We start from the raw sequence: 16,738 nt of genomic DNA on the forward strand, positions 1-16,738 counted from the left end.
TTTCGCGAGAATGAATTCACTTACAGAGTCGCACTAAACCTACACACAAAAGGACAGAAGTTCATCGCGTGTCCGCGTGGTATAGCTGTTGTGCTGGGAGTGGGGAGGCCCTCCGGCGCCAAACGAACCCCTCCGCCAGCGCTCAGATTGGCCGGATGAAAAGCGTTCGCGTTTCTGCCCTTCTGCCCTTCTGCCCTCCGAGGCTGCCGAAGCTGCAGTGGCTGCAGCTGCAGCCTGCAGCACGGAGCGGTATTCGCGGTCCGCGTTTTACGGCGCCGCGAACGCGAAAAGCGTTCAAGAAACGCCTGTGTGAATCCAGCTTCACAGGCTCAAACACGACGAAAGAATTTGTTCCATTAATATAGAAGGTGTGATACCCCAAAGTGTTTCAACTTTTGGGGGAGTTAAAGTATTCACAAACTTATCTCAGTGATTTGGTTACAATTTACTTATAGGAGCAGTGGGGTGACATTTAACATCGCTCGAAATCCTGCCTCATCTGCAAAGCTGTCCACCAGCAGTCACCGAGCAAATTATTTTCGCTCTGCGATGCGTTATCAAATTATAAAAAAAAAGTCTGAGAAAGCAGATACAGACGGCCGACAAGACTGTCGCGTGACGTGTTCGAGGCTCCGTGCCTTGTTTCTTTGTTTGTCTTCGCAGCTCACGCGACGTTTATACGTGCTTGAGCTGTGCTGCTGTACGTCACTGGTCACGTGAGGGGAGTGGCATACGTCAAGACGTCCTCTCGTTCTGCGATGCGCTCTTTTCACGAGGAAAAGGAAAAGGAACAAAGCACTCGCGCTCGCTCTGTAGGTAGGCTCATCCTTCTTTCGTAGGAACTCAAGGAACTCGTTTTATTCGTTGGAGAACGCACTGCACCGAAGAACGAAAAAAAAAGGGGCCACCTCAGTGCTCCTTTAAGTTAGCTCGACCATAAGCGCAGGAGTCCCGTACGTCACGAATAACTGTTGGTCAGTCAACCGCTGCCAACCAGCCTTGTATTGTCATCTGTTTGTCACTGTCGCTGCTTGACATTTTCAACAACTTTGTATTGTTAGCTGTCATATCCATCAAGATCACAAGCAGAGGCAGATATAGGATTTTGCTCAGGGCTGGTCCTACCTTGGACAGCATCCTACTACACTACCTAAGGTCAACTGAAACTCTATGTAACGACAGAAATTGAGGGTTTGAGGGGGAGTTAGGACATCCCCATCCCAAGATCCAACTCTGAACCCAAGAACATACCTGTGGCATGTTGCCACACTGGATTTTTGCTAATGGGCATTGACTGTGTATATGCTATTTGTGCCGTAAAAAGAAGTCAAGATTTTCTTTTGATATATAACACGTGACATAGTAGAACACTACATGCAGAGGTAATTGTAACAATTTATTGAGCACCACTTGTAAAACAAGCCTTTATAAAACAGGATGGCCTAACGAATCTTTAAACATCTTGCTATCATGCCTCAACTCCGCACTACATGGTTACTGAAAGACTGCTCACCAAAATTTATGTAGAGAGTTAACACACTGATATTATCACAAGTGTCACTAAAATGCCTGTCTCATAAATGGGACAACATATGCAGCATATGTATCTATGATTGTATCTACAACACAAATTGTGAGGCATTTGTGAGGCATATATGTGTAATTTCATAATACTAAAACTGGCACAAAAGTGAATGGTCAATCATAAAAAAAGCATAATACTTATTCTATAAAACATAACCAAAGGCTCCCCATAAAGTGAATGGGCTAACAAACTTTATGTACACAACTGTGTAGATTTGTATAAAATCATTGTTTAATACAACCCCTGCAGTCGTATCTAAATCTTATCAATCTTTGCTTTTCTTGTAATGAAAGGTCTCTGTCACAATATGGCACAATGCATGTGCCATACGGAGATCTGAAAATGTCATTGCTATACTACTATGCTCCATCTCCAACGTCACAGAGAAACAGCACTTCCTGGGCACTGCTTGACGTGACATAGCTCTCCAAGTAAAGCGCACAATCTTCTCAACTTCAAAAATACGTAGAAGCCTAGAGCTTGCTCTGTATGACCTACTAGAGGGCATAGTTTTAGGCACAAAAAACATTGTATTATGTGTGAAACAGGCATTTAATAGACAGAAGAAAAAATAGGTAACAGTTATCATATTGTGGCTATCATATCATGTCGTTACAATTGCATCTGAGGTGCCTTTCCACAGAAGGAGTAATTTTTTTACACAAAAATGCTGTTATCCTATAAAAACACCTAAAAAAAACATTACTGCTTGTTTTCTTAAGAAGCACTGAAAGGATTTGTGAGAACCATTAAGAAGTGCGTCAGATGAAAGCTGCAACTAAGTACTCTCTGTATCAAAAATCTTTTCATTCTATCATTATTTACAATGTACAGCAGAAACTCGAAAAGCACCAGAAGAAGAGTATGGTATGGGCAAAAAAATGTCACCTGGATTTCCTGGTGCCATTAATGATATTCTTAAAACCAACAACAAAGGAATGAGCTTGTTTCAATGAAGCTACCTCTACGCAATCATCTCTTACACGGATGTTTATACTTTTTACTTAAAACAGCTCGTACCAAAAAAGACAACCTAGGCCATACAAGACAGCCTGTCACATGTAAGTCGCATCTGCACATCTCGTTCAGCATGCATTCAAACGATTTTCCCCCCCGCTTTCAAAACCAAGTCAAAATCACAATTTTCAGTGCCTCATATTCTGCTCCTAAACAAACATTTTGGTGCGCAAAATTCAAACAAGAGCATCACGCGTCAGCCACAACCAAATATAGATATGCATCACATATACCGAGTGTTTTACCACTAGAAACGTCATGACATCTCTCCACATGAGTGAACTTATGCCGGTGATTGGAATCACTCAGTTTGCATCACCCATTAACGAAAAACTGGACTTCATCCCAGTTTGGCACTCACCTCTACGAAGGCTGTCAAAGTTCTCAACAGTTCATTGCCTTTGCATGGAAGACGTGTGCCAAAATGACTAGAATGCTCGCTTTGCAACGCAAATCCATTCTGTCAGCTGTCCTCAGCAAAACGTACGTCACCAGCTTCTTTGCGTACCGTATGCGGAGACAGGGAGGGATGCCTTCGGTATGGACCTCCGATTAGGATCCCGGTGCTAACGGAACGATCCCTCCTCTTCAGCATGCGCGGCTCGTCGGGCGGTTCGATATTCTCACCAAATACCTCTTCGTTCACACCGAGGTTGTTAAGATTGACGGTGCTGTTTGAGAAAATCGGACCGGGTTGTAAAGATTCTTGCATGATTTGTGCGTGTGCCGAGATGTCAGCCACGCTTGAAGACACACTCGGGCTGGGGGACTGCGGGGTGCTCTGCGCACATGGAACGAGAAGTCCTGGAAGGTCTTCCATGCTGTAAAGAACAATGTGTGCAGTTTTTACTATCCGTGGTCTTGCGGTGGTTTCATGACATACAGTCTGGCAATAGTGAAGGAGACACAGTATACATGTTATCGTAAGGCATAAAGGCTAAAAATTTCGAATCCTATTGTAAGCGTACGTCGGTGACAGTCTAGTTGTGCGGTGCAGTGCCGTGTATCAAGAGGGGGTCTGGCCATTAATGGGACTTGCATATACCTGAGGCTCCACCCATTTTTTGAGGTATCCAGCTAATCACCGGTAGAAATACAGTTCCCTATTATTGCAGGACATCCAGTACTTATACCTCGCCCTTATTTACTGGGTGCCACCATTTTGGAGCAACTGGATTGGTTTGGATTGAAACTGATATCAATGGTGACAGACCAAAATGATGGATGTTGCGCCCACTTTTATCAATGCCATCTGCATGGACAGAGGCATGTTGGGAAGACTCATATCTGCAGAAATGGTTGCTGGCAGAAGTGATTGGCCAGGAGAGCATCAGAACCGCTTCTTAGTAACAGACTGCTGATAACAGATATGAACTTTTAAATGATGTAACATAAGTAGATGGAATCAAAAATGCGCAATGATGTATGTATAAATTGAATGATATAACGCACAATCTTATGCATCAGGGCCGTCTTTCTTGCTATTTTCTTGGGATTGTCATTGCGGTACCCATGGAAAACGGCTACCAATGAAATGCGCTTAAGTTTGATTGACAGGTAGAGCCTTCTCTTTTAGGCTCCTCCTAATGACCAGACTCCCTTTTAATACACAGCACTGTGGTGCAGTGTGATGAACAATAAACGCACCTGCTTCCTTTTTACATGTTGTTCTGCATGCAATCAAAGTTCGACAGATGGCACCTATGCCCCTAGGCCTAAAGTAATGCGCTACAAGTGACGTTACCAGTAGCGTATTACTTTGGAGTAATGACTGGTGTTGACAATGTGTCATTTTGGAGATAGTAGCAAGTACATAACTTGGTAACATAGCATTTCAGAAATTAATTAATTATAATATAAGTATATAATATTATAATTAATTCTATTAATGATCGTTCATTCATTCGCTCTCTCACACGCTGGAGGAACCAAGCTCGACGACCGTGGGGCGACCCTCCACTCTCCATCCCTGTGCTTTTCCACGGATAGTGTCTAGAACACAGACATTCCTCCGGGCCACCACCAACCTTCACTATGGAAGAACGGTCACGATTGTGCCAGACCTGTGGGACTTTGGTGGTCCATCCCGAAATCCACCGTGCAGGCGCTCTGCACACGGAACGCGCCCACCACGCGCACACCCAGCGAGATCCACTCCTAGCTGCGGCACCCCAGCAACCTGGCATTCCCTCACCCCGGGACCAGAGTTGCAGTGGACCTAACTAAAGCCTATCATCAGATCCCTGTAGCGCCATGTGACATCCCGAAGACTGCAATCGCCACCCCATTTGGGCTTTTTGAATTCATTCGCATGCCTTTTGGGCTCCGGAACGCGGCACAGACTTTCCAGCGTGTCATCGACACCGTCACTCGGGGCTTCCCCTTCGTCTTTGCATATATTGAGGACATCCTTGTCACAAAGCGAGAGCTTTCAACAGCACCTCGAACATCTTCAGCTCCTCTTCTCTCACCTTGCCGACCATGGAATCGTCATCAATAATGCGAAATGCGAATTCGGAGCGCAGTCGCTGGAATTTCTTGGCCATCACGTGTCCTCGGAGGGCATCGCACCGCTCCCGCAAAAAGTCGCTGCCGTCGTGAACTTCCCACAGCCCCAGTCTGTTCGCCAGTTGCGCCGTTTTTTAGGCCTCATCAATTTCTACAGACGGTTTCTACCCCACTGTGCCCACAGTCTACGTCCGCTCGAAGAGCTCCTGCACCAATCTGAAACATCACGTCGAGGCCGCAACCAACATGTCACCGGCTCCGGTCCTGCCTGTCGCGCATATTCCCTGGTTTGGTCGGACGCCGCTTCCGACGCCTTCAGTGCCATCAAGTCGCTGCTTTCTTCCGCCACTCTGTTGCACCACCCGAGCCCAAATGCACCAACAGTTCTGATGGTCGATGCCTCCTCTACCGCAGTCGGCGCAGTGCTGCAGCAGAAGTCCAGCGACACTTGGCATCCTCTGGAGTTCTTTTCCAAGGCACTCAAGCCAATGGAAGCACGCTATAGCACCTTTAGCACCGAGAACTGCTTGCCGCGTACCTCTCCGTCAAGCATTTCCGCTACTTTTTGGACGGCAGAGAGAATTCACCCTTCACCGATCACAAGCCCTTAACATACGCTTTTCGCTCGGCCAGCAGCAAGTACTCCCGTGAGAGTACTACGTGAGATTCGGCATCTAGCTTTCCTAGCAGAATTCACTACGCGCGTTGAGCATGTCTCCGCATCGGCGAACTGCCCTGCCGACGGCCTTAGTCGCATTGCTGCAGTCGAACCCCTCTCTCCTGAAGCTAGTGTTCTTTTGGCTCCCACAATGTCACTAAATAGGGGTACAGAGTATCGCATTCCTTTTCCGCGCTGGGGCCTCAGTTCGGTGTCGGCGATTTGGCCGATCATGTCACGCGGTTTCTCCTTCGAAGAACGTGTCGTCATACTGAGTCCCCGCCATCCAAATCTGGTTTCCTCTGTTGCCAGTTGGGCTCATGCGGCTCTGACATCACGTCCCTCACCGCCGTCAGTGAGGCAGCGCACGAGAAGCCATTTGCTTACTGCTGCCAATGGGGTTGGATGCGACTCTGAGCTCTGTGACGTCTGCGCTTTGCTCGGGGGGGGAGGGGGGTTCGAGGGCCTGTATCTCGCTAGGTACGACGCGTTGAAGAATAATGCTTTTTTCCTCAGTATTCATGCATGCAGTACAATTAGGGTTGCCACCTTTCGGAGTGAAAAATACCGGCTGAGGGAGAGGAGGTGGAATAGAGGGGAAGGAGGAAAGGCTCTTTGGGAAAGGGAAAGTGGGTGAGGAACGTTCTAGATGGCTCGACACAACCACCAACAGCCTTGCACAACCACTGCTCTTGTCTCCACCAAACACAAGACTTAATGAATAACAATGATAATAATAACAATGAATAATGATAATAATCAATAACTAAGAAAACGACTGGTGACTGCGGAGTTGGGTCTGTGCTCCAGATTTATTCAAGCTGTAGTGAAATGTTGAAGGGAAAACCCCGTAAAAGCCCTTATGAAAGGTCTTGAGTCACAAACACCGGCAAAAGGCTGCCGGTATCACCTTCCTACCGGCAACCGGCAGAGCGCGCAAATAACCGGCTGTGCCGGTATAATACCGGCCTGGTGGCAACCCTAAGTACAATGCGTCCGTAATGTGAAGAACCACATCTGTGAAAGTGTCCCAACCCTTTTAAAGTCACTCGTTCCGCATGCCCTCTATAATGTGAGTGTCGCGTGTTCACGGGAAAAAGAATATGCCTGTGAACTGCAAAGGAGAGGAAGAGTGGATAGTACGGTTGCACAGAAAGAGGAGAGAGATGTGTGAAAGGAAAGTGTGGTACAAGTTTACATACTTTAACTAGGGCCTGACTTTTTCTGGTTTTATTTTTGGCCAAATTCGGGGGGTAAATATCGGGTGATATTTTTCATTTGAAAATTCGGGTGTATTCGGGTTAAATCTCGTTACGGCATATTCTCTCAGTCGTCAGGAATTCGGGTGTATTCGGGTGATTTTTTTTTATTCAATAAAAATTTGTCTTAACATGGAACTAATGTTTAGCAATGTTATCAAACTTCATTTTAATGCACACTTATGAGTGTGCCACGCGACCCGGATGTATTCGGGTAGATTCGGGTTAAACCCGAATTTTACAGATTTCGTTCGGGGGGTAAATATCGGGCGGATACGAGTTTAACCCTAAAAAGTCAGGCCCTAACTTTAACGTACGAATTATAGCGAAAAAATGGCTAAAAAGCCATAGGTGGCTAGTAACGCGTTATAAAGTAGTGCGTTACCGGTAACGTGTTACATTCGAGTAGTGAAATATGGTAACGCGTTACATTTGGAAGGAAAGTAATGAGTGACGTAACGTCATTACATTTTTACTAACTAACGCGTAACGGCGTTATGCGTTACTGTGTGTTCGGGAACATTGCTTCATCGTCTAAACTTGAAAGCTCGAGTGAAGACCGTGCCTGCAGAATCCGGGAAAATCCCCGATTTTTTTCGATTCATCTTCAACAATGACAAGAAGGTCACATTTGCACCCACAAAGAACGCAAAAAAAAAAGGATTATTGACCTACCCTGGTTGAGGTCTGTCACCTTTGTTTACCACCTCTATTTTTCACTCCCTCTGGTATTTTTCGACGAATGGGGCGAAAGCGACAGAAAAATAGCCTCTACCGTCTGAACAAGTAACAAAGTACCGCGGGATTGGCTGTTTGGATTTGTACTAGTATATGAGATAAAAGGTCACCGTCTCTATCAACCTTGACAAGGAGCACTCACTGGCCATTAGGCGTCCTCTCAGTCAAACGGGCGAAGGTCATCGATGAAAATTTTGAACATCAACTACTTCTGCGTTGCAATAAATCGTACATGTAAGTTGCGTTCATGCGTGACCCTTGTTTGTGCCCAACATTGCTCGTATTGAACAAGAGAGAAACTGATGTTCTGAGGCTGGAACAGATGGAACAGATCCCTTCAGATGACGCACCCCGAAAGTCGCTGGAGAGGCGTGTTAGCTTAGCTCAATTGGTAGAGCCCTTGACCGGTAATCCAGAAGATGTGGGTTCGATCCCTACAGCTGGCTAACCTTTTCAGTGACTTTCATCTTTCATCATTGCTCGTATTGATTTGCGGAATGCACTTATGTGACTCAACCAAAAATGTACATATTATAAGGACAACTTGCGAAGTAACGCAAAAGTAACGGCATTACTTACCAGAAGTAATGGCGTTAGTAGCGCGTTACCTACTACCGCAACAGTAACGAATGACATAACGCGTTACTTTTTGAAAAAAGTAGTGAGTAACGGTAGTGCACTACAAAATAAAAGTAACTTCCCCACCTATGCGTAAAAAGCAAGCGAGCTGGTGACAATGACAATTGTTAGTGTGTACTAGTCTTAGGTTTTTCTCGTTACTGATCTACACAAATTGTGAAAGGCGAGGTTGTCCTTGTGACCTCCTTTCACATGCAAGTGGCCATAGCTAGCACACATACAATAGTGACTCTAACTGCTTCACTCATGTCACTGGCCACTAAAGAATGATCCTGCCTGAGAAGCACTCTACCACTCAGTCAACAGGACTACAAGAAACGCGCAAGATTTGAGTGTGCCCTCGTGCGCATGCAAATTCCAGGTACGGTAAATTCCAGGATTGTAGTACACGCGGAAATGCAATAACTGGAGGGAATACACTAGCACCGCTATTACTCTGATAATGTCAGCAGGAAAAAAATGCAAATATACGGAGGAAAAAATAACCTTGCCTCGTTCTCCGACTAGACGGCAGACTTGCACACTGTCGAGGTGCGGGTATCTTCTCTTTTATTGTCTGTCGATGCTGCTCGATGAGTGTACATGCTCGTCCCATCAGCAGCAAGTTTATGAGTATCTTGAATGTTAACAGGCTTGAGAGGAAAAAAAAAGCAAAATGTGCTCTTAAATTGAGTAGCTTTGTTAATGGGTGAATTGTGATGCATGAAGTAGCAATTGTGCCGATTGGTATTACATAGTAGGGGAAAAGGCATCAAAACGACGAGGAATAACAGCATACTTTACTAGATACTTGTCTAGTGTGCTGTCATTTCTCGTCGTTTTGCCGCCTTTTCTCATAGCATTGTGACAAGTTATCTTAGCTGATGTAGAACATCTTGCAGGATACGTACCAGCATGTCACTTGATGGTCATAATCAATTTAATTGTCACATACAGCTAGTTGCTATTGAAACACCAAGATGCTAATGCTGCATCTAATCAAATGTGAATGGCTTCAGTGTAAAGTTTTTTTCGTAATACTGCACAACTTCAGAGTCTTCATCTCGATCATAAAAGCAATAAAGCTTTAGTAACTGCCTAGATTCTTTTGTGCTAGTCGACAATAAATTTGGTACACAAGCTATGTTGCTCTACAGAAGGGAGCACTGAGAGACATCAAAGGGGCACTATTTCGGGAAATATTTTTTTTCTAAATTCGAGGGGGGAGGGATAAGAATCTGGTAAATAAACATGTGCTCTAAATTCATGCGAATTCGGGTGAAAAAACTTCCAGTATGCTAAATTCGCAGAGAAATCGGACTCAGTTGCTCAAACTAACTGTACTGGTTTGGTACAAACGGTGATGTAACTGCATTTGCTGTCAAACAAGTTAGTGTGCATTCCTACACACGTGTCAGTGAGGGTGATTTGCCGGGAAAAAAATCTGGTTTCACCCTAAAGAGGCAACCTTCAATTTGGGGTGATATTTGGGGAAGAATCAGGTTAAACCTTAAAACTTCAGGCTCTATAAAATTATTATGGGTTGTTTCTTCACCTTTTCTTACATGGTTGGCAGAAGCAAGAGCTTAAGACCCTGAAAATATTCAGTTTGTCTGTCGCATAGTAGCCTAGTAGACAAAGCATTTTGTTTATCCAGTTGTGCAATTTCATTTAGCAGGAATACTTTTAAACGTAACAACAGAACCGAAACAACAGAACAAAAACACACACAACCGAAACAAACTGATAGAAGGCATACCATTCAGCCAGAAGTTTTGACAAAGAGAGACCTGTTTAGTACTATAATTTACTGCAACTGATGCAACAGACTTACCATAAGTACACTATAATAGCAATAATCACTCCGAGGAGTCCATTCACGTGAACAGAACCTCCGATAATTCGAAGAAGAAGGGCTCCGAGGGGCAATGGAATGAAGCCCATTCGCCGAGAAACGAGATCCGAGTGGTCCGAATAGGCCTGCACAATTGAATGGTACAAAATATTGAAATGCGAAGTTCCTTACCAGAATTCAGACGAAAATGTGGTTTATTTGCTTACATTCTTTAGTTTACTACTTGCCAAATCATAGGCAAGGTTTGTGATGTACTCTTTGTATACCTAATAAAACGAGCGTACAATATATTTCCACATCACACAGGAACTAAGGAAGGTAGGCTTACCTCATACGAGATTTCATTGAACCTCGTAACAAATGCATGTTTTACCCAATCAACGAGCACTTCTGCTACTATGACCATAATGCAGTCGGGCAGAAGAGTCCAAAATGCTTCTGAAAGGTTCAGAAAGCACAATTTATGGAGCAGGACAACTGACCAGGTTTGTCTTATTGTTGAACGCGGCAATAAACGACGCAGGGAAGACACAAAGTTGACGCCACGGCTGCTTTGGCGTCAACTCCGTGTCTTCCCTGCGTTGTTTATTGCTAGGGCCTGACTTTTTAGGGTTAAACCCGTATCCGCCCGATATTTACCCCCCGAACGAAATCTATAAAATTCCGGTTTAACCCGAAACTACCCGAAAACATCCAGGTCGCGTGGCACACTCGTAAGCGTGCATTAAAATAAAGTTTGATAACATTGCTAAACATTAGTTCCATGTTAAGACAAATTTTTATTAAACAAAAAAAAAATCACCCGAATACACCCGAATTCCTGATGACAGAATATGCCGTAACGGGATTTAACCCGAATACACCCGAATTTTCGAACGAAAAATATCGCCCGATATTTACCCCCCGAATTTGGCCAAATATAAAACCCAAAAAAGTCAGGCCCTATTTAATGCTGCATTCAACAATATGTCAAGGTACCAACTACCCCAACTTCGTACACTTGTGCAGGTTTGTCTTCCCAACACTGTCTGTTATGTCTCGGGTCACAAATAAATAAAGTGTGAACAGTACAGCATTTTACAAAACCCATATTTGAAGCACAACAAATTATGCTGAGCCTCACCTATGGGCTTTTCTGACTTGTACACTGCATACACTGAGCTACTCTAGTCCTTCAAATACATAAGTATCTCATACACACAAGCTTTGCAGTCTTCGGATGAAAACCAGCACTTGGACAATGACGTACTCTTGGACAATGCACTTGGACAAGCACTTGGACAAGCACTTGGACAATGACTACTCATCGGCCCGCGACATCTGCATCGTGATTGGACAATGGAAATTTGAATTTTGAACGCACAGAAGTGGACATACAACTACCGTAGCAGACGACAGCAACAACTCCTATGAAAACACGTAGAACGATGATGATAATCAACTTTAGAAAGAATCATCTCCCATGGGACATCCACCGCTAAGCTTCCAATACTAAGGTAAGCTGAAGTACAAAGTATTGCAGAAACTGAGTAAGGCCGATGAGTAGCGCCACCGCTAGCTTCTAAATGCAGCGCTGGGAAGGCGTGCCTATGTGACATGGTCGTTATAATCTAGTAGGTCATGGTGGGCACGAGTTTAAAGTTGTGACTTATATGACCCAACTAGCTTGTGATGCCAAAAGTGAGGCAGTCTTAATCCGCTTGACGGTGAAAGTGAAATAGCACAAGATTCAAAACAGATGGAATATACTGCCCTATAAAGTCCGTAGGGAAGAATTACGGCGAAATTTATTAACTATAACACTGAAAATACTTTACTGTACTGATATTAAAGATTTGCAATTCTTGATTGGCTTGTGACAGCAAATCAAATGCACTTTTAAGAACGGTAACAGTAGTGGAAAAAGAAACTGGATTGTATTTAAGTCCAGCAATGGCTGTTATCGTTAGTCTGTGACATAAGTGATTTTTACTCCTCTTTTTTCCCCCACCTCAGTGCTCTATTCCCTCTAATACGTGCCTTGAATATCATACAAGAGCATGGGAACCGCAATATGGGAGCTTCATGGTTCGTCAATCGCTCACTCGCCCAAGTCCATGATGGAAACATGTGCAAAGAGTTATCTACACAACAGACTCCATGACATGGCATGAGGATGCGAGATTACACTATAAAAACAGAACTTCATATGAAAACACGTTATGAAAATGGCATAGGCCCCTCACCCTCAGCAAATCAGGGAACAAAATTCTTACCTTCTTTCCAGTTGTACTCCTTCATTGTTTGCATGATGACGACAAACAACAGGACAACATAGTGGAATCTTTCTCTAACATCGCTGCATGACATTTGGAACAAATTGCTCTTCTCAAACTTCTTAAAGACCATTCCCTTAAGCTCAACAAACTAGAAATGGGAAACAAAGATATTAGTACACTAGTATCGTAGTATATGTACTATACTATCTCAACAGCTACACTATACATCTTCCTCTGTGATATTAAAATAACACACAGTGTTCTCTCTGCATTGAAAATCATCAACCTGGGAGCATTTGTGAAATACACAAATATCTAAAGTGACGCACATCAAAGTGTACCTCCTTCAACTTACATTGTTGGACATCATAATTGTGAGAAGTGCTTTGTTCTGAGAATTGATAGCAACACTGAGTGTTGTTGCTTGGAGCATTACCAAGAGGCAGTGGAGTACTTGGAGAAAATGTTAAGGAATAACATACTCACACTCTACACCACCCATATCAAGTTGGTTAACATACTGCTCCATGATTACTGACACCATACTGGTTTTACAGGTCTGCCCTTTCCCCCATACACATAATGCCTGCCATGCAACCTATTAGGTAAGTAATCATTTCTCTGCACCATCAAGTTGCTATTGTGAGCAAAGAAAAAACACCATATTCTTTCTGCATTCTTTGGAAGTGCACAATCCTCAAGTTTTTTTTCCCCAAACTAGTTGCACAGCAGCTTCATACAGGATTCGCCTGGTCCTGCAGACCAGAGAAAAGGATACTAACATAACCAATGGCTAAGGCAAGGTGTGGAATGACGCCAAAATGTTCTCGCTTTCGTCCACGCGGCTCTGTTGCCGTCCAGAAGAGAGCATCCAAGATATCTTGACCAAACGAAGAGAACAGTTTGTCCGCAACCTATAATCGATTACACATAATCCGTTATAACTTCTACCTGGCGCATTCTTTTCCCCACAAAGGCATGCAAGACGAGGGGTTCCACATTTTAAGATATTTAGAACCAGAAGATATCAGGAAATATTTTTTTCTAAATTCGGGGGGGTAAAAATCGGGTAAATAAACGTGTGCACTAAATTCATGCGAATTCGGGTGAAAAAAAACTTCCAGTATGCTAAATTCGGGGTGAAATCGAGGCTCAGTTGCTCAAACTAACTGTAGTGGTTTGGTACAAACGGTGATGTAACTGAATTTTTCTGCCAAACAAGTAAATTAGTATGTTCGTGCAGATATCCCAGTGAGGGCGATTTGCCGGGTAAAAATCGGGTTTCACCCTAAAGAGGCAACCTTCAATTCGGGGTGCAAATTCGGGGAAGAATCGGGTAAAACCCTAAAACTTCAGGCTCTAAAGATATTTGAAAAGAGGTAGTGTTTATGTAATACTGATAACGTGCTCGTGTAATTAACAGATCCCCAACATGGACACTTAAGTGTTGGTACTTTTTTTCCCCGTGTATCACCGGCACGGCCAACACATACCACATGGGCAGCTGCGTGGAGCAATCACCAGTTTTCCTCATGTGATTCGTGCACCCCCTCTATGGTGCACATGTTTCACTTGAAAAAGCGTATACCTTATAGGCGTAAATATTGCAAATATGCGAGTAAACAAGGATGGGACATACAACACAACCGCCTTGTATGTGTCGTATTTGTTCGACATCACATTTAAACACGTCTGTTTAAAAGCAACACATATATCTAGTATTGGCTTCAGCCCTCACATCCCTCTCGTTACCACCAGAATTATCTCATTTAACAAATCCGCATCAAGTAACTGTTGAAAATTGGACTACATACTAGTACACAACTCACAGCAAATTCTCATCTTATGTAAACGTGGATTAGAAACAACGTTACTTACCTCCAGCATATTGAAAAATATGTAGAGCTTGATAACAGACTGACTTTTGACGATGTGATACAGCATTGATGTATCCACGTAGCTGACCACAGAGCAGACAGTGCAAAGAATGATGCCTTTCAAGAGATCGCAAATTTCGGCTGGCTGCAAGACACGACTTGAAGAGCTGTGGCGTGTCTTGAAAAAAGGGCTGAGGGAAACGAAGTAACCCAACATTACGTACGCTCCAGAAATTAGAACACAAAAGGTCCTCACTTTGTCACAGGTTTCTATCATTCAAGTTTCACTGATTTGATATGATTCTCGAAAGCATTATTACATAGTGTGGAATGAACAAAACGACAGTTACTGAGACTCCTTACCTCATCACTGTGCGAAGAGCATAGACCACTAAAAACCAGATTGAGAGGGTGAACCTCAATGGGAGTAGCGTAAACACGAAAAGGAAGGCATCTGCACACTGGAAAAATCCGTAGCATAAAAACTGAAAAAAACAACAGGAGAGTATCACTATGCTGTAGTGGTGCATGATGATGGAGCTTTATCTGAACAGCTAAAAATGTGTGTAATGTCCCTGCTTAAACACCTTTGGCTTATGCAGGCCACTGGCTATAAAACCACTTATGCTTCTCAGGTACATCATTACACAAATAAAGGAGCTGTCTGGGTATTTGTTAAACTTTTTCCTTTAAATCACGTCACCATTTTCATGCTCATCAAGGTCCTCCAAAAGCAGAACAGCATTCAAGGTTTTTGAGTCTGTTGAGCCTAGCTTCAGAAGCATATTATGTGTATACAGGGTGTTTGCTCTAACGTGTCCAGAAATGTTATTTAAAGCCAGCGATAAAAGAGAAACGAGCACTACTTTTCAGCTACTTGACTAAGAATTAGGTGCTACTAGTCAAGTGTACCTGTTTCTTACTCAAGTAGCAGAAAAGTACCACTTGCTTCTCTTTCGTCGCTCGCTTTAAATATAATTTCTGGACACTTTACAGCAAACACCCAGTATAGTGACAGTCCTGTGTTTGTTATTATTGCCTCTATTTAGTTGAAATATTACTTGCAATCTTTTTTGTTCGTTCCATGTTAGCACTGCAAAGCAAGTGTTGCTATGGCTATCAGTACAATGGCCAACAATAGGCCAATACAACCAAACACAAGAGGTACACATACCTTTTCAAGCTCTCTCGGTATTTGGAAAAATATGTAGAACTTTTCCCGTCTATCTTCATAACGTTGCTCGTCATTTTCTAAGTAATATCCTCGCCGAAGTTCCCCGTAGAGATACTCATAAAGGGACCCATCTGAGATTGGACGGAACAATGCTTAGTCAGAACCAGTGATTGCATTCAGAAGCAGCGTACTGTGTCCTACAATTTTCTCCGAGCATCGTAACATGCTTTGCAGGAGTGCAAACCTGGTTGAGGCCATTGACACCACTTTGTCGTGTCAAATTTAAACTGCGAACTACTGATTAACATGCAAATATGATGTATTCTTCTTGCAGGAAAAAGAATATTGTGTTACTGAGTGATCGGAGACTGTCAACCGGTAATACAAAGACGCAAAGCAAACAGACCAAGTACAAACATTTGAATGAATGTGTACTTATGCGCCGAGTTACCGTTGTGAACAGCAGTGTAGTCACAAAAATATTTCGCGTTGGGTTCTATGGGCAGGAGGATTTCAATCCATTTTCCCTTTCTAAAATGCATTACCAAAGGCACCCGTTCGAGGGAGTTGAACCCCCCCAAAACTACCCCCCTGGCTACGGCACTGGATGCGAATCACCTGTGCAAGACACACACGTACAGCACCGGGTAATCGACAGCGTATAGACTGAAACGGCTGATCAAACTGCAACAGGATAACAACAACGCTGTATGCCCAACGATGCTTTGTTTACTGCCTCGCAACGTGATCGAAGTCCCGAAATGCAATCATGGCTTTCTGAACATTAAGTCTCGCACATACCTCAATCAGGCCCTTTGACATTTCACGCAGAAGGTTCTGTGTGCAATACACATTACATAAACGCTTCTTACAATAGGTCAGCAGGCATCTCAGCTCGGAGTTACGTAATGTTTTGAAGTGAACACCTAGGTCATAGTGACGCCCGGTTACCATAACTTACTTGCGCTTTTCTCCGTGCTGTCATTTTCGCTTTCTGTTTTAGTACTTTCTGTAGATGATTTCAAATCTTCTACCCGTGGATCAGACGCTAAAGCGGATGCTAAAGCGTTTATCATTCTCTCAGGAGGTGTTCCTGTGCTCGATCTATTACCGTCTGCTATTTCCTCGTCCGCCATCTTGCTATAATGCTTTTCGTTCTCTTTACTTGGAAACACATCACGCATCCTCGTG

The 16,738-nt window shown here is 43.6% G+C and overlaps 1 protein-coding gene across 1 annotated transcript; it reads right to left on the minus strand.

The window, feature by feature from the left end:
* Positions 1-1,382: 1,382 nt before the first annotated feature.
* Positions 1,383-16,701, minus strand: LOC135377433 (transmembrane anterior posterior transformation protein 1 homolog). The gene is made up of 12 exons (XM_064609833.1): positions 16,509-16,701; positions 15,548-15,678; positions 14,737-14,858; positions 14,375-14,564; positions 13,275-13,410; positions 12,852-12,949; positions 12,494-12,644; positions 10,567-10,676; positions 10,445-10,504; positions 10,218-10,363; positions 8,896-9,036; positions 1,383-3,423 (listed from the first exon to the last, which is right to left on the minus strand). Exons 1-12 carry the CDS (start codon positions 16,681-16,683, stop codon positions 3,066-3,068), a joined length of 1,818 nt encoding a protein of 605 aa, XP_064465903.1. The 5' UTR covers positions 16,684-16,701; the 3' UTR covers positions 1,383-3,065.
* Positions 16,702-16,738: the final 37 nt, after the last annotated feature.

This window comes from Ornithodoros turicata, chromosome 1, assembly GCF_037126465.1.
Source record: "Ornithodoros turicata isolate Travis chromosome 1, ASM3712646v1, whole genome shotgun sequence".
In the NCBI taxonomy this organism is placed as follows: domain Eukaryota; kingdom Metazoa; phylum Arthropoda; class Arachnida; order Ixodida; family Argasidae; genus Ornithodoros; species Ornithodoros turicata.

What these genes read in the sequence shown, in the direction of transcription:
- LOC135377433 (XM_064609833.1), bottom strand. Translation starts at nt 16,683, where the DNA reads ATGGCGGACGAGGAAATAGCAGACGGTAATAGATCGAGCACAGGAACA. An exon ending in CAGCACGGAGAAAAGCGCAA is followed by an intron (nt 15,679 to 16,508) that starts GTAAGTTATGGT and finishes GTCCAATCTCAG; the next exon opens with ATGGGTCCCTTTATGAGTAT. An exon ending in TACCGAGAGAGCTTGAAAAG is followed by an intron (nt 14,859 to 15,547) that starts GTATGTGTACCT and finishes TGTTTTTTTCAG; the next exon opens with TTTTTATGCTACGGATTTTT.